The 15,165-nt window shown below is 39.3% G+C and overlaps 4 protein-coding genes across 5 annotated transcripts in view; 1 reads left to right on the top strand and 3 right to left on the bottom strand.

The window, feature by feature from the left end:
* The window catches only part of dpp6a (dipeptidyl-peptidase 6a), a 122,746-nt gene extending 118,357 nt beyond the window's left edge, over positions 1-4,389 (top strand). Inside the window, exons 20-26 of one of the 2 annotated variants that reach the window (XM_035682104.1) lie at positions 305-499; positions 1,155-1,209; positions 1,348-1,447; positions 2,175-2,233; positions 2,324-2,396; positions 2,491-2,564; positions 3,578-4,389. In XM_035682104.1, coding sequence (XP_035537997.1) covers positions 305-499; positions 1,155-1,209; positions 1,348-1,447; positions 2,175-2,233; positions 2,324-2,396; positions 2,491-2,564; positions 3,578-3,727 — 706 coding nt within the window. In that variant the 3' untranslated portion in view covers positions 3,728-4,389. The remainder of the gene's footprint in view (positions 1-304; positions 500-1,154; positions 1,210-1,347; positions 1,448-2,174; positions 2,234-2,323; positions 2,397-2,490; positions 2,565-3,577) is intronic. The other variant, XM_035682114.1, reaches the window with a different exon arrangement.
* A 125-nt stretch (positions 4,390-4,514) lies between these two features.
* On the bottom strand, positions 4,515-9,805 carry ggh (gamma-glutamyl hydrolase (conjugase, folylpolygammaglutamyl hydrolase)). The gene is made up of 9 exons (XM_035682126.1): positions 9,498-9,805; positions 9,205-9,313; positions 9,068-9,118; positions 8,324-8,408; positions 8,102-8,240; positions 7,601-7,707; positions 7,436-7,526; positions 7,212-7,346; positions 4,515-7,122 (listed from the first exon to the last, which is right to left on the bottom strand). The coding sequence occupies exons 1-9, from the start codon at positions 9,622-9,624 to the stop codon at positions 7,004-7,006; spliced, it is 963 nt and encodes a 320-aa protein (XP_035538019.1). The 5' UTR covers positions 9,625-9,805; the 3' UTR covers positions 4,515-7,003.
* A 419-nt stretch (positions 9,806-10,224) lies between these two features.
* LOC118324695 (apolipoprotein D-like) lies at positions 10,225-12,900 on the bottom strand. Its single transcript, XM_035657149.1, has 6 exons — positions 12,889-12,900; positions 11,461-11,511; positions 11,269-11,373; positions 10,903-11,024; positions 10,658-10,746; positions 10,225-10,550 (listed from the first exon to the last, which is right to left on the bottom strand). The coding sequence occupies exons 1-6, from the start codon at positions 12,898-12,900 to the stop codon at positions 10,315-10,317; spliced, it is 615 nt and encodes a 204-aa protein (XP_035513042.1). The 3' UTR covers positions 10,225-10,314.
* The window catches only part of LOC118337694 (collagen alpha-1(XVIII) chain-like), a 56,955-nt gene continuing 53,886 nt past the window's right edge, over positions 12,097-15,165 (bottom strand). The window contains exons 40-44 of the mRNA XM_035674830.1: positions 14,817-14,864; positions 14,639-14,701; positions 14,051-14,248; positions 13,817-13,932; positions 12,097-13,721 (exon numbers count right to left, since the gene is read on the bottom strand). Coding sequence (XP_035530723.1) covers positions 13,520-13,721; positions 13,817-13,932; positions 14,051-14,248; positions 14,639-14,701; positions 14,817-14,864 — 627 coding nt within the window. The 3' untranslated portion in view covers positions 12,097-13,519. The remainder of the gene's footprint in view (positions 13,722-13,816; positions 13,933-14,050; positions 14,249-14,638; positions 14,702-14,816; positions 14,865-15,165) is intronic.

Genomic DNA, 15,165 nt, shown 5'->3' on the forward strand with positions numbered 1-15,165 from the left:
AACAGCACCCACAGGTCTTAAATAATCAAAGAGTCAGCAGCATCTGCAATAATAATCATTTTTAATAGATATCAAATTTCACTGTTCTGGAGTATTCATTCTTATACTGATATTCTGATGATGTTGGATTACCCTCCCTACACAATGTAGCTCACTGCCAGCTCACAGACAGCCACAGTAAATAGTAAACACCCAAACACATTACACACAACCTCCTAATTTCTATCCTACTTTTTCATTTTTATTCTGACATCAGTTAGAAAAGCATTGCATTTAGCAGTCCTCTGTGTTGGTATCTATGCAGTGACGGGACACCCGGTGGCCAGATGGTGGCGGAGCAGTTTCACATGGACTGGACCACGGTGCTGGTGAGCAGCTTCGGCGCCATCGTGGTGCGCTGCGACGGACGAGGCAGCGGCTTCCAGGGCACCAACCTGCTGCACCGGATCCAGAAGAAGCTGGGCGTGTTCGAGGAACAGGATCAGAATGATGCACTCAAGTATGCAATGTTTTCATCTCGTCTTTTTAAAAATGTAACAGACGTTAGAGTAAACATGCAGTAAATAGCTACATGGGTTATTTTCAATACCACTGACATACTCTAACATCTCAACACGTTTCCAAAAAATGGGGGTTTCCAATCTGTTTATTTCTTGATATTTTCCACATTTAGAAACAGGGTGAGTATAATTTTTTACAGGTTAATTTATATTTGAGGATAGGTAGATTAGCTTATGAAATAGTATCTGTGTTGACATAAAGACATTACATCTCAGTAGGGATGAATTGGCTCATAAAATAAACTTAAATCTGTGTAAAACAAGAAATTTCTATTAAATCAGAACATGCCATTATATTAAGAATATGTGTACATTTTATTTGAAGCATGCTCACACGTATCACAAAAGTAGTTGGATTTAATAACTGTAACAGCATTAAAACGATAATATAATCTGTTTTTAATCTGTGAAGCACTTTGCTTTTAAAAGTGATGCTGAAGCAGCAATAATCACTTGTAGCAGTTCTAGTGTTTCTTGTCGTAACAGGAAATGTTAAAAGTTCCTTATTGCTGAAGAAACACCTTGTATGTGTGAGCTACAGCTGCTATGACAGAGACGTTCTTCCTAACAGGAACCAATGTTTATCTTTTGCAGTTTTATTTTGAAAGAGCCCTACATTGACAAAACCAGAGTTGGAGCTTTTGGAAAGGTAAGAACATACTCAGTGTATGTACTTGTTGGACTGTTATGTTCTTGGAGTGTCAGTTTGGGTACAGTGTGCCGTGTGTCTGCTGTATATTTGAAAGTGGAGTTCCTCGGGCACTGATGCATTTCTGTCTTACCTCAGGTGTATGGAGGTTATGTGACCAGCCTGTTGGTCAGCGGCGAGGAATCCCCTGTAAAGTGCGGCGCTGTCCTCTCGCCCATCACCGACTTTGAGTTATATGGTGAGCTGTGTTTGTTTGTGGTCTCTGCTGTATGTGCTGCAGAAGAATCTCTGTGTAATCACTCAGGCTCCGGCAGAAAGCATTCAAAAGGAAAAAGGCAGACAGAGATTGCGAATCTGGCACTTTCCCCCCTGCAGCTGGGTATTATTGCAGTGGCTCTGTTATACATGTACTGTATGTACTTTGTGTGTGAAAGAAAAAAAAAATGTTTTCACCTTATCTGCGATGGTGTAGATACGCCTTAGAACCCAATCTTAACACTGCCAGGCAAAGTTAAGTACCCCAGCCTCACCTCCGCTACCAAAGGAATAAAATGTGTGAAATGTAGAATAGTGTGCGTCAGGAGAGAGACGGAGGTCTTGTAGCTGCACCGAGTCAGGAAACTGCAAATTAAGGAGGAGCTGGGCGTCGTGGTGTGACTGATTTCCTATCTATTTGATTTATCTTGCGTTTGCCAGACAAGGTGAGAGACATGCCATGACACTGTATAAGTTTGGAATTGCAAATGAAGATGGTCCGCAAAGGCTTCGAGACTAAAGAATATGTAGATTGCTGAATGTATTTGAATATGGAGAAGAAACAAACCTGGAAAAGTGTACTTTTTTCCCTTCAAAGTGGCCAGAGAACAAGACAGAAATGACACACCAATCTTGTTTTTATTATGAAGTTTTGAATTGAATTGACTTGAAGGTAAAGTGTTAATGGAAACCTTGTCTCTCCCCTGTAGCCTCTGCATTTTCCGAGAGATACCTCGGACTGCCTAAACCCGATCCAAGGGCATACACAGTAAGGTTTGATTGTGAAATTCCAGTTGTGATGATTATTGTAGCATCTAATTAGATCTAATGTGCTGCTGCGTGTCTCATTACTCCTCAGATGGCAAATTTAGCCCACAGAGCATCTCAGTTCATAGATAAGAAGTTTCTTATTATCCATCCGACAGCTGATGGTAAGATGAGGATTTCTACACCTTTAAAATCTTATTAAGCAATAGTATGTTCTGTTTCTGACATCTGGGCCTACGTCTAATTATGTTTTCCCAGAAAAAGTCCATTTTCAACATACAGCGAAATTCATCGCCCAGCTCATCAGTGAAAAGGCCAACTACACTCTACAGGTATGTGGTTTTACCTTCACTCCTTTGTAATTACAGCCGCTGCTGATCCAATTTCCCTACTTGTCTTTCTTCGCCTGGTTCAGTTCTCCTCCAACCTTTGGGAGCTTTGTGATCCCAGTGGGATCCCACAGCGGGCGGAGGATTAGCCCTCACAATGCCTTCATTCCACATAATGAGATTATGAGACCTTCTTGGGCATCCTGCATTACCACCAGGACTAATCCAATTAAGACACAATGTACTGCAGCTGAATGTTCATTGGAGCTTATTACTGACTGATAGGTTACTGTGCACACATGCATTAACCTGTTTTTTCATAGCTCTCAAAAAGGTTTTAGGTCAACCCATATAAACATGTTGTAATACGATATTTCTGTTAAGTGCATACTCCAGAAATGTAGTCCTATTTAGTGAAAAATTAAATCCAAGAATGTTAATGATAAATATTAGCTTTTCTTTGTTTAGAATTATTTAAAATTGCATCCCTTTTGTTTTTGCTAACAAAACATCACCTAACACAATAGCTAACTAGATAGGGGTGTTCACATTTTTTACACCACTAGATGCGACTACATCCTACACAATGGACTTTTAAGTTAATTTTCCTAATTATACTTACATACTTTTACTTTAATAGGAAGGATTTTTCCATCTAATGAATGAGTTTTACAGTGTGGTATTGGTATTTTTACGAATCTGACTTTTGATCTTGTTCAACCACAAGTTACTGACCATGTAAACTTTTAGTTTGAAGAATTTGAAATCACCACAAGTTTTGGTTTTCTGGAGTGGAAACTGCATACTTGAGTTTGTGGTAATGTCAAAACTTTCTATCTCATGTAAATAATAAATCTGAGAGATCTGCTCCACCTACACCTTCACCAGTGACTTATCCCACTATCAGCCCAATATGGAAGACATCAAAATATAATCATCTGATAACTGTTGGTGTGTCTGTGATCGAAAATGTTGCCAAAAGCAACGTCTCACCCATGTAAACCTTTGTGTCTCAGATCTACCCAGACGAAGGCCACTTCATTCACAGCGAAGCAACAAGGCAGCACCTCAGTCAGTCCCTGGTGAACTTCTTCGCAGAATGCTTCAGGCTACCAGAAATAGTATTTGAGGAGGCGCTGGAGGAGGAGAGCGAAGACGAGGGTTAGCCTGGCCTCCCGAGGTTCACATGCTCCCAAATCCTTCCCACCCATACGTTCCGCATACACTAACCTCCATCCTGTCTCTGTGCCCAAGCACAACACTGGCATACAGTCATCCACAATATGCAACTCTCACCTGTTCTCAGTTTGATTTGGTTTGCATTTGGACTCCCCGTGTCCGCATGCTGAACCTGAGACTGCCTTTCCAGCAGAGGACAGATCTACTCTTACATCCACCCCAACATCTTCTGCCCCGAGTTCAAACCCAAAGGCCCCTCCAGAGAGCCAACAAAGACTGATGACCTGACGTGATGTTTTGGAATATACAGATCGATTTAACAGGAAGCTTCACAGCAGGATGGACCAGCTCCTCAAAAGCAGTGGAGAGAAAGCATCAGCTCTCACACAGACTTTGAAGCTGTGAGGAAAAGGAACACCTTATAGCACATAACTGGTGGGATTGTATATTAATGAAACTCAGACGCCTGGTGAAAAACATCGGTTGTTCACAACGGGTGTCTGGAATTGTGCAGATAACAGGAAATGTTACTATTTTTAAAGTTGTGAAGAACTTTCATGTTGGACTGTGGTTGTGTCTATTGTTCTTACAGTATGTAAAATAGCACACAAACATTCACTCGGCTATTACGGATATATTTTCTTTTGGTATTCCTGTTTGCCCTGATGTTGGTTTCATCTCGTAGCCTATTTTATTTATTTCAGTGATGCTGACACAATTCTCTTAACTGGCAAAATGTTTAGAAGAAAAAAAAATACCATGGGTTTGTTCATGTTCATTTGAGACGGTTTTATTGTGACGATCAAGTTTAATCAAACAGAAGCATCAATTTGTTTTAGTCACTGTGCCTTACTTTGTCAGAAAAGTATGCTGTGGGATTGCATTTATGAACTACAACGAGGCTAATTTTATAAGAATAGTTAGATATTTTGGGAAATTAGCTAATTTGCAGTCTTTTCAAGCGTTAGATTAAAAGATTGATTCCACTCTCATATTTGTCTGTTAAATTTAAAGGTACAACCGGTTAGCTTAGCATAAGGTTAGCAAGTCACACTGTGACTTGATGTATTTCACCTGTACAAAAACTACAAATTGTGGTTTTATGGGTCAGTTATGCTAGCTGTTTTCTCCCTGCTTTTAGTCTTTATGCTAAGCTAGCTGTCTCCTGGATTGGACTTCAGACAGATGTAACAGTGGTGTCAACCTTTTCATCTTAATTTGTGGCAAGAAAGCGAATAAGCATATATCCCAAAATGGCAGCTATTGTTAAAGGTCCAGTGTGTAACATTTAGGAGGGTCTCCTGGCAGAAATGGAATAGAATATTCATCGGTACGTTTTCATTAGTGTTGAATCATCTGAAAATAAGAATTGTTGTGTCCTTGTTAGCTTAGAATGAGCCGTTTTTGTCTATAGTAGCCCAGAACAGACAAACCAAACACTGGCTGTAGATAGGGCCTTTTGTGTTTTCCGTGGCCACCGTAGTTTCTCTGTCGCACTTTAAGACAAGGGGATTTAGTTGGTTGCAATCTGAAATCTCAGACGCTCGCTAGACGCCAAGAAATCCTACACACTGGTCCTTAAAATCTATAGCTTGAAATAGACTATACTATAATAAGACCTGCTCTCAACAGCTAATATGTGAAACTGAAGGGATTTTCACAGAAAAGAAAATGAACCATTCTCTGGAAATATGCCCACTGACATTACAACAAGATAAAATGTACAGAATCTGCATGCATCGTTGCTTTATAAGATGTTTAAGAACGGGAGGTGACGAACATGTACAACCAGTACAGAGACTGCAGTGTTCAGCATTGAAAGTGCTGTCACTTCACACTAAAGTGAATACATTGTTCAAGGTTGAAGGCAAGAAGCCATTAGGATTAGTGTTACACCCCGAGAAATTATGCATTTGTATATAAGATAGAAAAATGTCCAACGAAGACATACGAAATGATGAATTCCTGAGGCACAAGTTTAATTTTCCATTTTTAATTTGAATGGCCATTTGTGTTACGTTTCAGTGCATGCTAAGAAGTTATTTGCAGCACTATCCCGATAGCTCAGCTCCACATGGTAATTTTGACATCTTGAATGTTCCTTACTGGATTGCATAAATTACATTTCCAGTAGTATTGTGATTGAGATCCCAGTCTCGTCAGCTTGATGTGTAAATGTTATTCAAATATCATTTTATTCTAAAAAAAAAAGAAAAGAAAAGAAAACAGAAACAATATTACCTGAGTGTTATTTGTGCATAAAGCATTTTGGAAGTTACATTTGACTATTCATTTCTGTTCTCCTGTTGCTGTCCTTGAATTGAGTTGAAAGTGGACTTTATAAATGCCAATGGCAATATCGAACTTTCTTGCCAGTGGTTGAGGACTTTTTCAAGACACTCAACTTTGTTATCCAAAGCATAGAAGGAGATTAATGTCAGACTGTGGCATGAAGGTAAATGTTAGAATAAAAAAATAGATATTTTATCAGCCTTCAGTCTTTTCTGGCTCATCTTTTTTGTTGGTCTTGTGAATTTTAAAGCTGTATTGATGTTTCTGGTCACTTGGGGGCAGGGGAACAAGAGGAAGACAACATTGACTCATGGCGACATTCACATTCAATTTGGAGTCATATTTCTGGTGACCCACCAAATGTAAGTCCAACATTTCCTCTGTTTTGGTTTCCAATAAACCCTGAGAGTAATATTCTGGCTCTGTAGTTGCTAAACGCTCCACTAGCTGGCTGCTAATTGTCTTGTTTGCTGTTTGGTGCTGAGAAGGCAGTGTAAAGTTTGTTCATCAGATCGTTTTTGCCGAAAACATCTGCCTGCTGCGACTGGAAACAAGGTTTTATATTGCACATAAATTCTCATTTTATCAATATTTTTCCATAGGCAATAGATTAGTGCAGCTTAAAATACATTTCATTTTCAAAGTGTAGACTGTAAACATTCAAGTTTTCAAGGCAAAATTCTTTACAATGTCACTGTTCACTCTCCGTAATGACATTTAATTACTCAGCTGTAAATCCGGCTACAGCATCCACGAGAATCAACAATCTTGCAAGAATTACGCTGCGTGTATAAATCTGTCCTCTTTTTAGTTTACTTCTTGGTTAAGTTGCAGATTCAACAGATGGAGTGAGCAGCAGAGGCTGAATCAAACAAGCCAAATAATCTGCAAACATTCACAGGTCACGCGGGTGAAACAGCCAATCAGCTGCTGAAAAGGAAAAGCACTCCGCAAACAAACGTCAGAGCGAATTAGAAATAATAGATCTGCTCAAAGCCGCTCTTGGGCCCAGTGTAAACAGGATTGTAGTTGTATATCAGTGCTTTGCTCTCGTCCTCCTCAGATTCAAATCTGTGCGAGTTCTTCCTGGCTGTAAGAGGAGAAATAAATACAAGATTTATAGATCACACAGCACTGACTGTTCCATTAAGGCTCCCAAACATAATGCTGTGTTCGTACCTTCACTGACGAAGAATTCAGCCATGTAGAAGGTGGTCTTGACTGCTGATGGAGAGTGTGGAATGTAAGGCCTCGTCCATTCAAATGCATTTTTCTCTGGATGCCACTGTGTCCCGTAAATTGGGTAATCATACGCTGCCGAGAGGTAAGGGAGGAGAAAGGGCTCATTAAACAAGTTCCCTCCGGTATTATGTACTGATAAAGTGATGCTGCAGTCTAACTACCTTCCACCGTTGACACAAACTCTATTTTTCCATCCATGTTTGTGGAGAGAATTTTGTAAAACTTCTTCAGCTCCTCATTTGTGTCGTAAGTCTGAAAGAAGCCGAGAGGTTAGTTACTACGCACTCCCAATTAAACTACACCCTAAATAGTACTGAATGACGTACCTGCACTGCCAAACTCCACTTGTGAGAGTTCTCCGTCAACGGCTGAGAGGCCAGATCCTTCATGAGTTCAGCTGGGAAGCCTTTAAACATCCTGCTGTCTTTGGTTTCTGGAAATGGGTCATAAGACAATGGTCATTAATTAAAAAAATGAGCTTATTTAAACAAATGTGCACATTTTCACAAGGTATTTAAAGCAGTGAACGTAAAGAGGGTCCATTATTAACATGTAAAGTAGGGTTCCCACACCGTATTAAACATCAAATTCAAGCATTTTTCAAGGACTTCCCAGGCCCAATTCCCTCTAATTCAAGGACCCAACGGATCAAGGTTAATTACTGTTACAACACTGAGAATTTTTAGCATGAAAACTAGCATGCTACAGAAGCTCACAATTAAAAAGAGACTTCTCAAATTCACAACCCTTCAAGGCTTTAAAAAGGACCATGGCAGTGCTGCTACGACCTTTACATCTCTCTGAAAATGTGTCAAATGACGCCATACCGTCAGTGAAGTTCAGAGGCAATGGCACACCGCTTGTATTGGTGTGTGTCAGTATTGTTTTTCCACTCGTCAAATAGGTCAGCTGTTCAAATCCAAGACACGTGCCCCACACAGGAAAATAGTCGCCTTTCTTGTTTGCCTGAAACATCACGTACAGCATGCGGCATTATCCAGCATCAACACACACAACAAGAGTGTTTACTAGTATTATTACACTTTTACCTCAATAGCCAGCTCATAAAAGATCTTTGCAGTCTTTTCATAACCAGAGGAGATAATGCTGACACCCCCGCCTGGGTAAAGGATCCTGTTAACGAAGACACAACACGTTGAGTCATGATTCGCAAAGAGACGGCCACAAAATGGTTTTTCTTTCATTTTTTTTTTTAAAGAATATATTACAGAAGGTGTACAAAATAACAGGAAAGCATTTGATATGCTTGTGGCCTTCAGAGGTGTTGATTCAACTCAATGTGACATGTGTTAACGTTACTGTGTTGGCAGGCGCTCTGTGACTTTACTGCTTTCCACATTATAGAAATTTGCAACTGATGCACCACCTTCATAACGTCACTGTACCTTTGTAAGTAGCCAAATGTTGCTATATATCTCTAATTATTATATCTAACCTGTTTTACTTTTCACCAATTATTAAACGTATGACTTGCACATTTATCTGCCATTGTAAATAAGATTTACAGTAGCTTCTGCTGGTGCATCATGTAATATGACGTGGGTAAAAGTCCTGATGACATGGGGAAAACAAATACTTAATGGGATATTTGCTTCATAACAGCCTTAAAACAAATGTCTTTTACTTTAAACATTTAAAACTGCAGGGCTGTTATGGCTTTATGGCTATTCTGTAGATAAAGTCAACAGGAACCTTTCAGCAAATGTTATTGTGTTTGTTCATTTTGGAATAACATGACAGCTAAACTGGGTACTATATTATAAGACACTCACCCATTAATGGAGCTGAACAGTGCCTTATACTCCTCCAGTGTCTGGTTAATCCTGTAAAGGTGAACAGAGTGTGTTAACAGGCTGCTACACAAGCTGTCACACAGTTATGAAGTTGGGGAAGTTAGGTAGTAACTCACATGACAGGTACAACCCTCGCCCCTGCTGACTCCAGGTATTTGACATAAGAGGCAGCAATGTAAACTGTCTGATCTGGTTTTGGTGAATAAACTTCTTGAGCCAGAACACCTTTAAAAAAAAAGAACAAACAACCATTTTAAACGCGCATACGTAGTTAACGTTACGTGACTCGACACCGGTCACGTTGCAAATTAAAACAAGCATTATGGGTAAGTTGGATATTTTAGGTTGCATTGGCCTCAAAATGTAACCTAACTTGTATGTTGCAGTGAATACGTTTTAATAAACTTACCAATAATGGGTCTGTCGTTTCTGCTGGCGGAGGAATAAACCGGCAGACACGAAAGAGAAATGCAAAACAATAACAATGTCATGTTTCTAACTGTAAAACCTGATGTGGTTCGTGTGAGTGTCGCCATTTCGAGTTATGCTTCCTTGTCATCCCCTCTCTCCTTCCACCCTTTCCCGCCACTCTTCAGCTTTCACTGTGGATTAAAATGCAATAAAAAGCCTCAGAAATGTATAACAATAGCAGAAAGTTATGCAGCCCTGTCGAAAAACGGTAGCCAGTGTGCTTCCGCAGAACTGCTATATTACTGTCACAATACTTCCGGTCTACCTTCAAAATAAAAGCATCACCTTTGTCCTCACATTTTAAAAATATTGTTTCTAACAAACAATTAAGGAACAACGTGCAAGCATAAACATAAACATCTTTATAATATTTTCGGTGGTGATAATTATTCCAAAATATCCACTTATTTAATTGACTTTTTACTTCATTGCTCCAGCACTAGATTATGTCAAACCAACATGACAAACATATTTCCAAAAAGCTGTATTTAAGGACACATTCAAGTACTTTCTAGGACAATGGCGTAAAATAGTGTTGTGTAATAAATATGCAATAAAGATAAGTAAAACCCATTTTAATAAGCAATTAATAGGAAATTACAAACTGTCCGTCTTGTGGGAATTTTTCTAATTGATAGCGTTGTCTCCAGCTAATGTAAATGATAAACAAAGTACTGTGCTTGAAGTTTGCGCTACAGTTCAAAACAGCCAATTCAGCACTTTCCTCCCCTTCAGTTCATTGTGCTGATCACGCCTCAGGACATCACATCACACCCAGTCTGATTGCTGACTGTGAGGCGGTTTATGTTCACACCAGCAGCAGCCAGCTTGTCATGTAACTGGCTGACGACGTCCTGAGTCAACACCCGAGTGCGAGCCAGGATCCAGGCGAAGTCGATGTGGAAAAGGCCAAAGTAGTCAAAACAGGAGTACACCAGAGCATATGACTGGTAGTCTGTGGAGAGCACCCAGTAGGGAGAATCTGGAACACCTGGGTACAGATATAGATGGTAGAAAATAAAATAGTTTAAAAGGGTATTCTGTATTGTAGTACAATAGTAAAACGTACTAGCACAAATATGTCCACAGTAGATTTACCTTTAAAGAAGCTGACATCCAGAATAGCAAGTTGAGATGAGTTTTTAACTTTGGCAACACCCTCAATTGAATTCATCTTCCCATTAGACCTGTAGAGAGTAAGAAGGAAAACAAAAACTAATTCACTTCAATAGTACAAGAAATCTATCCAAACTTGTTACATATGCAGAGTGAAGGGTGAGGTGACACTCCCAGTAAGGAATGTTTTTTTTTAAACCAAATAATGTTTTTACTTTAATCCTTACAACAGCTCTACATTGCGAACTTTGACGGTCCCATCGGCGAGAGGACTGTATGTGGCTTGGTTACATTTTCCTCTCTCAAACATAGCTGGGAGCTTCTCTATTTCATACCAGGTGCCCATATACTAGAAAGAAAAGAGCACAAAGGTTGTTCAGTCAGCAGACTGAGTCCATCAGCACCTGGCAGCTGTGTTTTTATGGCATCTCCTCGAAAAGACAGTAAAACTCAACCTTCCACATATATACACTTCTGTATAAAGTAGGGATGAATGGCAACACTGCACCCACAGCCAATAGGAGCAAAATCAATACATGAAAAAAGTCATCAGAATGGATCTGAATACATGTAATATTCCGTCAGTATTTTACCTTTGTAACATTGAAGTTATCTTGAACAGATGGCTGGGGGCAACTGCCACGGTGGAAAGACTGACCGTCAGCTGCTGCTGCAGTAGTCAGGAGGACAAACAGGACCTTCACATCAAAGTTAGAACAGTTAGCGTGCTTAAACAGGCTCCAGTCTTTCAATTAAAACCAAAATAAGAAATCGTAAGCTAGTACCTGGAAAGCATTCATGTCCAAGAGACCAGAAAAAACCTCACCAAGGATGTTCTGATGTAAAGTAAAGTCAGAGCGCTCTGTGCTACTCCAATACTATTCCATCATGTACTTTAACTCATCAGCGTAGTACAAGCTTAGAGCTACATGGCATTGAAAGAAAAAAACATTCAAAAACACTCAACCTTTGGAAGGAAAATGTGTTTGAAGAGCTATATTTGGATACTGTTTACAGAACCTTTAACCTTCAGTGCAAACCCAAGTTATCTAAGAATCACATTCAGTAGAATTACTCACAAAAGGTATACCGTAGAGTCTACTACTGCTACTACTACTACTACTACTACTACTGCTCTCACAAACGTATGTCCATTACCCCACAGACTTTTGTTTCAATTAATGATACATATAAAACATGTTAAGAATAATTAACTTTAGCAGCCAGTATTCAAAACACATTTTATGGTGGATTAATTCAGATTCATACTTTATTGTCCTCAGTGGAGGAAATTTGTTTTATTTAACTTAACATTGCTTAATGCTCCACTATGTTCACCAACCCGTATATTACAGTGTTATTTGCACTCAGAGGTATTTGAGCTATTTTCTGCAGCAAACTGAGAATGAAACAAGAACAAGTTTATGAAAAGAGAAAGATTTATTCATCAAAGCACCAATATTTATACAAAAACATGTGCTCTCATTTTTTCCCTTGGAATTTCTTTTTCTAAAATTCTTTTTTTTTCTTGCATGAAAATATTTAGCTTGTTTCAATTGCATCTCTACACTTCGAAGAAATTTAGTTTTGACTGTCAACATTCCCCAGAAATCAATAATAAAAAAACAAAACTGTACAAACAATATAAAAAGAGGCATAAAGTGAGAAGAAACAGTTATTTGACAAACAATAAACGATAAATTACATTCTTAAATTTAATCATCTGATTTCATGTTATGTGCTGTGACGGTATAAATAAATCATTGAGTTTAAATTAAATAGCCTATTGAGAGTTAGAGCTGCTAAGAAGTGATTTATGAAAAGCTACAACACAAACAATACCTTCAAGGATGAAAATGCTGAACTAGAAAATATTTTTAAAATAAAGTACAGTGCATTAAAAATTACTTTGGTGGCAACACCGGCTGTCTGGTCATCCCACTGTTGGACGAGGGACTGTGTAAGATATTGAAACAAACGTCTTGCCCATTGAAAGTTCTACTGAAAATTTTAAAACTTAAAACTCTCCACGACAACCTGTAAACAAAACAGTGAAAGTAGCGCTTAATGCTCCCATCACAAAAATCTTTGGAAATCTATCATTTGTAAAAAAAATAAAAAATAAAAAATCAGCCCATCAGTCTTTACTTCCAGTCTGTTGAACAACAAACAGACAATAAACTTGAAAAAGAGATGTCTCATTCTCAACACACCTGGGTGACCATGTGGGGAACAGATGTGTCCATCCACTTTAGTCTAACCCTAACCCCTAACCCTAACCCAAAGGTTAAAAAGGTGCTGCGTGTATCATTTTAACATTAATAAATCATTACCACATTCTCTTTGAAAGTGTTAGCATTACTGTTGTGAATAAGTACAAGGAGACTGTCAGGCTCTGTATTGCGTTTTAAATTATGTGCCACCAGGTTTAACGTAAGTGACAATCTTCTGGATTGCTTTACAACACAAAAGGGACATTTCTTTAAAAAATTTAAATAAAAAAAAAGGCACAAATTTTGGTTGTGAGCCATCCACAAAATCATTCCAGTTTCACAGCATAGCATCAACTTCATGTTAGCTTACGTTCCCATTTTATATCTCATCTGTTTGTTACTGCCTCTTAACAATCTTCTGGCTTGTCACAAACAACTTATATACTAAATAAATAACATCCTCTTTGTGAACAAAAGGGCGTTAAATGTGGTCTTCAAAATGCTACACGTAGCACCAAAGATGTGCTGAAAACGACGTCCTTTTCTAAGGAAGACACTCAAATCTTTTCCCCGAGTGTTTGACATTACGGTGGCTGGGATGGGTTCCTTGGTGGAGTGGTATGGGGCGCATTTAAGCATTTTTGTGAGTCTCAATGCAAAGAATGATGTACTGGTTGGAACAGCTCCGTGTCTGCTGTCCCAGGAGCAGACCTGAGGTCAGGCTCGATGACTGGCCCGTGACAGACATGTGGTCCGCTCGCCACGTCTCACAGTGTTTGTCCACCACTCGGAGACCCCTGCTGGTGGAGCCGTGCCAGATGCTCTTCTGGGGCCTGACAGACAGATGACAGAATATATGAACATGACAGAAAATATAATAATAAGAAGACATGAAGAGACAAGCACGGACTCAGTCATGTTTACTGACCAGAAGGGGTCAGCTAAAACATCCCGGCCGTCAAAGGAGTAGATGGGTATCCTGGCTCTGACTGGCCCCCCGTCGCCATTGAAAATTGACCGCCAGTTCCTAAACATCACGTCTCCCTAAAAGAAGACGCACAGTGGGTTAGATGCAGCCAGACATACTTTACCCTGCATGATAAAAGTTAGTGTAAGTAGCTGCTTGACAGTAATAAAAAAAACAGCAGGGAAGAAAACTGACCCTGAGGTTGGTAACTGGCAGATTTTCCCGGAAACCAGGAAAGACCACATGGACCAGGTCTTGCCTGTGGGAAGATATGAAGGCGCGGTAGTTTGGAGCCAAACCCATCGCCTTGGCTTGTTCGTAACACATGCGGTCAGCCGTGTCGAGCCCCATCATGTCGCCTGAGTGGGGCTGGTTCAGGGCCACCAGGTTGAGCTGGTGGGAGAGGAAGCAACAGATTGCTGTTAGTTCAGAAGATTCCTGTTTAACTGTAAGGTTAAGGAATGATATACAACACCTCAGAGTCTAGAGTTACAAGGGTTAGTCTGCACTGCACTATAAATCAACATGCATTACATTTTCAGCATTTTGATGCGTTTTGATGCATTTGGTATGGATGTGTGAGTCAAATAAAGAGAACTATGCTGTGAAAACCATATAAAAATATAATTGTCCTTATTTTACACAAGCACGTGTTATATGTTTCATAGCTTCCTTCTCCAAAATTCATTGTAGTAGAATATTCAGTATTCAATATTCCAGCGTGAAGAGTCAAATCAAGCCAGTTAACATTATCTAAAATAAAACAGTCATACTGATACTCACCCTTCCATTAACTGAACGTATTCTTTCCATTGTGTCTCCTCTTATCTGATATGCAACTTGAGGCTGAACAAATAGTTGAGAAAATATATTAAATGAACAAATAATGCACACACAGTACAGCATTCCACAATGGCATATTTCTACTGAGCAAAAAGCAATACAAATAAGCAAAGGGTACCTCATCTTGTGGAATAATGTTATTGGAGAGGTAGATCAGATTGCCAAGCTGTGGAGACAAAAAACAGAAAAATCAAGACTGTATATTATATTCAATATGTTGTGTTATTTAAGCTCAACTTGGCCAACAAAAAACATGACGTGTCAAAAGCTTCCGAACAACCAGTTTAGTTTGTTATATTATACAGTATAAGATATGCACACATTGTATTTTTCATGAAAAGTTCTTGATTTTCTATTAATAAAGAGCATTTCATCAAACACAGCTTGATTAATCATTGAGCGTGTTCTCAAATAAAGCGACTGGCCTTCAAAAATGTTTCAGTAAGGCTGGGGGCCTGGAGGTCAGG

The sequence above is a fragment of the Morone saxatilis genome, unplaced genomic scaffold, assembly GCF_004916995.1.
Source record: "Morone saxatilis isolate NCDOM2014 unplaced genomic scaffold, NCSU_SB_2.0 Contig0, whole genome shotgun sequence".
Taxonomy (NCBI): domain Eukaryota; kingdom Metazoa; phylum Chordata; class Actinopteri; family Moronidae; genus Morone; species Morone saxatilis.